Here is a 6,000-nt window from a genome sequence, read left to right as displayed (position 1 = left end):
AAGCTGAGAGCAAAAGCGAGCTTCTGTCTCTTAAAAGACATGATGGGAAGAGTGGAGCTGGACCTCTGGGACAAGCGGGAAGGGGACGCTAAGACAGTGAGAAAGATCTTGTGGAATAAACACCCTACGAGGGAGACACAGGTCAGGGACTAGATCGGGCGGTGGCAGACGGGGGAACAGTCTGTGGGAAAGTGGAGGCGGGGCGGCGGCATCGCACATGCGCAAAAGCAGGCGCAGATCCTCTGCGCGCCTACGTGCGCGCACACGAGGAGCCTGAGCGGAAATGGCTCCGCAGGGCCGCGCGCTCGGGCAGCGAGCGGAAGTGGGTGTGAGAGCGGAAGTGGCCGGCTAGAGCCGGGGGCTGGGCGGGGACCGGGCTTGTCTGTGAGGCTGCAGCTCCGGCGGCGGCGGCTCGGCAGGCGGGTTGAGGCTTCGGGGGCCAGGTCGGTCGGGTGGGTTGGTGTCTCCATAGTCAGTGCGTGCGCGAAGTAGCGCACGCTTCTTTCCCTTCCCCCATCCCGGTCCCTCTCCCCTTCTCCCCTAACCTCCTACCCCACCCAGACCTCCTCCTCAGGGGGCACCAGGGCCGCTCCCTCTGTCCTTTCCTCCCTTACCCACCCTCACCCGCCCTGTTTCTCCTTCCCCTGCCTGGGGCAGCCGCCGCCATGATCCTGTTGGAGGTGAACAACCGCATCATCGAGGAGACGCTCTCGCTCAAGTTCGAGAACGCGGCAGCCGGGTGAGCGCGCGCCCGTGTCCGGTAGGGTGGCGGGGAAACCCGAGTTGACCCCCGCTAATCCCCAGTGTCGTTCGGCCCCCCGGACATGGAGGAAAGAGATGGGAGACCTGGCCGGGTGTGGGGCTGCCCCGGCGGGGTGGACGTGGGAGGCGATTGGGCGCGGCGGGGTGAGGGGCAGAGATGCCTGGGGAGAGGCTCAGGGAGGATGCGGAAGCAGTGAGTGGACAAGCGCGCCAGCCTAAGGCTAGGAGACCTGTGGGACGTGAGGACAGCTTGGGCCGAACTCTCGCCGGAGGATTCCGTTGCCCTCTGGAGCGAGTAGGAGACCACTTCCCTCTGTATTCCCCGTCATTGTTTTGAAGCCGGAGAGAGCCCGTTTGGGATTGGGTTGGAAGGAGTTTTCAGGAATTCCCAGGAGGGAAGAAGGTGCAGGCCCAGATCACTACCAGCCTTCTCGCTCCCCACCCCCACCTCATCTGAAGGAGCCGAGGGGAAGACTGAAAGAAGACCCAGTCTTGCAGGCGGAAAAACAGGACCGCTCTAATTTCCCTACCCTGAGCCTTACTGTGAGAGATGCTGGACATTTTGGTACTTATTTCTCAAGCAAAGCTGAGTCTCTTCTTACACACCCCTTCCTTATCTCTCTTCTGAGATTCTAATTCTCCACCCACTAGCTTTTATTGGTTATCTTATTAATTCTTACACAAGACCCCTGTTATTTCTTCTGTGGTAATCTGGACCCAGGCACACATTTAAAAGCCCCCAAAGTCTATAAAGTTCTTAGGTACTTTTTTGTTGTTGTTTTAATTTTGGCCCTCCTAAAGGTAGCCTTAGGACATATATTCAATGTAGCCTTCTCTGTCGACACTAAAATCAGAAGACAGTCATCTCCCCCAAAGCTGTTTTGTTTAGTATTTAAAAGTTGAGCCAAGGAAATGCTTTTAGATTTCAATCTTGGTGACCTATGGCCAGTCCCTTTGCCGCATTTCCCCATCTGTAAGGATGGGGCTTCACATCTTGGATGCAATATTGAAGAAATAGGTACAAACTGTTTCTCCTGAACTGGAAACTAGTAGTAGGAAAGGACGTGCTTGGAGATACACAGATGGGAGAGGACTGGCGGAGGGGAGATTCTAAGTAGTCATAATGAACGTGTGGCTTGGAGGTATTAAAAAAATTTCAGACCCACTACTTGAATGTATTGTATCTCCTATCTCTTTAATAAGGCCACAGATTTTATCTGTACAACAGCATGATTTACCTTGAAGTAATGCATACAGTGGGCCGTAGCTACCGTTTCCTGCCAGGGGCTGCATGCAGATGCTTACAGTTTAAACTAACTTGCTTCTTGTCTTTAATCTTGCTCACCGTTCCTTTGCATTTTAAGTGTTCAAGCTGATCGGCTCTAAGTCTTATTCTGTGTAATTGCTGTGTACTTTTTTTAGGAGTGTAGCATATAGGAGGAAGTTAAATTAACTTCTGCATTTTCACAGCTGATCTAGTAGTGCTTTCTCAAGTCCGGGCCAGTAAAGAATGAGGCCTGGGTGGTTATGTACTGATCTACAAGATAAATGCCTGCGCATTTTCAAGTAGAAGCATGCCTTGTAATGTAGGAGTATACTCACATCTATTTGTAAATTAATAACTTTTGATTCCAAAATGTAGCCCATCATGCAGAACTACAGCTCTTAAAGAGCAACTCACCATTTCAGAGGAATAAAAATAGGCACTCAAATCTGGAAGACATGAGTTAGAACCGCTAGGATGTATCTTACAAAATACATGTTTTAGCAATATTGGATATTGGGGCAGAGCTCAAAACATATTCTGCTGAAAAGCATTTGAAAAGAGACTGTGATACCCAGCCTAGGAGATAAGACTTACCTGGGATTGCAAATGTAATGCTGTGCAGAAGCTTGCTTCTAAGCCCAGTGTGAGTTTTCAGGCATACCAGTAGGGTGAGGCAGCTGTGAAGTAAAGTATTTATCAAGGGGCATGCCTACTACACCAGAACTTCCACCAAAGGCTGACTAGTGTGATGATCGTAAACATTTATGGGATTCTTCCAATATTCACCATGCAAGAACAGAAAAAGGGGGCTTTCTGAGAGAGCCTATTGGCAAAGTTAAAGAGGCACTAAGGGGTGAGATGTGTTAAGGTGGAGATCGGGGAAAGACATTAAAGAAAGGAAGTAGCTTGGAGGAGAAACCCTGGAGATTTGAAAGGCTTTGCCAGTGTGGGAACCTGCTGGAAGAGGTCAGCTCCACCTTGCTTTGCACTTCTCAGAGCAAACCAGTTGGGGAAATTAGGGTTCAGAGCAGCGTTTTCCAGAGTGAGTCTTCCAACTCTGCAATGTCCAATGCAGTAGCCAGTAGCTATGTATTGTTTAAGGCTAGTTAAGTTTAAGATTTAAAATAAAATAACACTAAAGTTCCTCAGTCACACTAGCCACATTTCTAGTGCTCAGTTGCCACATGTGGCTAGCGGCTGTCATATTTGGACAGTGCAACTGTAGGATATTTCCATTATTGTAGAAAGTTCTGACAGCACCCACACTGTTCCAGCTACTGAAAATGTAAGCATGGTATAGTCTTAAAAGTAGGTCTGTGGTATATACTTAAGAATACAGTTGCAATGATTTTCCTCTTGAGGTTGATCTTTTTTTAAATGATGCCTCAGTGATCATCCTGCTGGGTCTTCTTTTCTGTGACATCCTATGAAAAGTCTAAACCTCCTTTGGGTAAAGCAATTCTGTCATCTAAACTGTTTAAGAATACATTTGGTTGTGACAACCTTTTAATTTGAAGGCAGCTCTGACAAGCCTAAGGTTTGTTCCAAACAAATTGTTTTTTCTATTTTGTACCACATTCCTGGGAAAGTGACTTATTGGAACAACTCCTATATCCTCATGAAATGATAGTTATTGGTAAATTGTTTTCCTGACAGCCTAAAAATGAAGAGAATGTGATTAAAAGGCCATATTCAACACTGCAAATAACTTAATGTGCCAGTGTGACAACAGCATTGCCTTTTCATTTAGGAATTCTTACACAGATCCCCAATTAAAGCACAGGTAATGTGGCAAATTAATTTAATTCTTTTGTTACTGTATACACACCAAGAACCCTTTCAGCCTCAGAAGCTAGGCCTGTCTATTTAGCTAGAATCTGGAGTCTAGAATTGAGGAAATGCTGTCAGATGCACATTGCTGTTGATCTTAAGTGCGTGCTGGCTCCTTGCCACAGCTGTGCTTATTGTGGGACGCTGTGGTTCTGTGAGGGGGAGTGAAGCTCAGTAAGCAAGCAGTGCCAGTTTGGGGTGGGTGAGGACTGTGGGAGGAGAAATTTGAGAAAGGAATAAATTAAGTCTTGCTGATAACCTTGTTCTTGTTCCTAAATATGCTGTATATCCTCAGAGAAACAGGCCCATTTGAAATGATTTGGAATTAGGATATAGTTTAAGCATTTAGAAAAAATGAAATGTAGTGGCTGACTGACTGAGATGATCTGGTTTACAAGTCTTTTTAGTTCAGCATTGCTGCTTGTGCTCTGGTCTCCTTGGGACCACTTTGGGTGTGAAGCCCCAGAGCTACACTCTGCCAGACTGATGACTCCCTCGGGTGGACTCCATTGTTTTAGTCATCTCTGTGTCCCAGCAGCCACACTGTATATATAGGCAGCTCAGGACATATTTTCTTGAAGGGGTGGATGAAGCCAGATAGAATGGGTCTTAGTTTCTTTAGGAGCTTATCACTTCTCTGATATTGTGTGACTCAGCTTTTAGGTACTCTTTGTTCTCCATATTTTGAGATAAAGCTTCACAGAGAGGAGAGTAGGACAACCTCTTACCGAATATGATCCGTTTTTGTAGGCTTTGCTGAAAATGGATGTAGGTTCCTTATAGAGGACTTAAAGAGAATATTAAAAACCTTTATAGTGAGATAGCAGAATTCAGTAATTCCTCTAATTCAGCTCTCGGAAGGGATAACCAAAAGAGGAACACAAACACCCAGTAGGAAATTCATGCAGTCAGAAATAAAAATTCCAAAATCCTTAATAAGAAAGGAGGATTGGATAATAAAGTTGCCAGAAATTCTTTATTGACTGTAGTGACATTCTAGAAGCTTCCTTAGAAAAAAGGATAAAACAATTTTTTCTAAAGGATTTTATGAAGAGTTCTTAAAACCCATATGAATAAATTGAATGTGTTTTAGTATCTTGTGATGTCCAGGTAGTGACTGTGAAGGCTCATCCAAGCTAACTTGTTCTAGGGTTCCAGACGTTAACAGCAGTCTGACACTAACAGGGTTCTGTTTCTCCTTGCACTCCTGACCAGTTCCTGATTCTGTGTGTTACCACAATCCCAAAAACCTCTCCCAAGCATGGCTTCAGAGGCAGGTCCCCTCTGGTTCCACCTAGAAGGAAAACTAATTCATTGATCCTCCTAGGAACCAGGCACTTTGCTGTAAACTTTAACACGGCTTCATTTTGTTTCAGAATGTACCTTTGTGACAGATCGCAGTTCCATTTACAATTGAGAAAAGCAGGGCTCTTGGGAGTTGCCGTGGGAGTAGACCTGTGTATTAAGCATTGTGCTGGTGTATTCGTTGGTGACTCCTACCTTGTTTATGGTACGTCACACACACAACATGGTGATATTTGTGTGGCACATTTGGGTAAACAGTCTAGCCTATAGATATTGCTACTGGGCTGCCCTAAGGGCTGTGGGATCGTTATCTCTCAAGTCACAAGACACTACTTTGCTGTATACATACCATCTCAGTCTTCACAACAGCCTGTGAGATAGATGTTTTTAATCTCCATTTTCTAGAAAGGGAGCCTGAGTCTCAGCAACATTTGAGTAACACGGCTTGTGGTTATATAGCCAGTAAATGACTGAATTGGAAGTGAACAGTCCCCTCTGAAGGACTTGCTTTTTCTGGATTAAACTCACCCCCAGCATCTGAAACTTTAGCAGGTGGTAGAACAGAAAACAACCCAAGCTTTTTCTGGATTAAACTCACCCCCAGCATCTGAAACTTTAGCAGGTGGTAGAACAGAAAACAACCCAACCATTTATCTTTTTGGTCTATTAAGTTGTTACTTTCCCCCAGACCAGTCCCTACTCCCCTCCAGCTCCCTGATTTTAAACTTCAAAAGTAAATAACTAGTCTTGGGATTGGCATATTTCACACTCCATATGTCTCCTCACTGGGGCACAGATGACTTAGGAAGACTCCTTTGGCCTAATGCTCTCAGTAG

The 6,000-nt window shown here is 45.9% G+C and overlaps 1 protein-coding gene across 2 annotated transcripts in view; it reads left to right on the top strand.

Annotated features, from left to right (window-relative positions):
* The first annotated feature begins 288 nt into the window (after positions 1-288).
* The window catches only part of ARPC2 (actin related protein 2/3 complex subunit 2), a 27,763-nt gene continuing 22,051 nt past the window's right edge, over positions 289-6,000 (top strand). The window contains exons 1-2 of one of the 2 annotated variants that reach the window (XM_036915861.1): positions 289-443; positions 658-739. In XM_036915861.1, coding sequence (XP_036771756.1) covers positions 666-739 — 74 coding nt within the window. In that variant the 5' untranslated portion in view covers positions 289-443; positions 658-665. Of the gene's footprint in view, positions 444-657; positions 740-3,685; positions 3,813-6,000 lie in introns of those variants that run through there. The other variant, XM_036915870.2, reaches the window with a different exon arrangement.

This window comes from Manis pentadactyla, chromosome 6, assembly GCF_030020395.1.
Source record: "Manis pentadactyla isolate mManPen7 chromosome 6, mManPen7.hap1, whole genome shotgun sequence".
Classification (NCBI taxonomy): domain Eukaryota; kingdom Metazoa; phylum Chordata; class Mammalia; order Pholidota; family Manidae; genus Manis; species Manis pentadactyla.
Note: the sequence above shows the minus strand (reverse complement) of the source record. Positions and strands in the feature narration are given on the sequence as shown.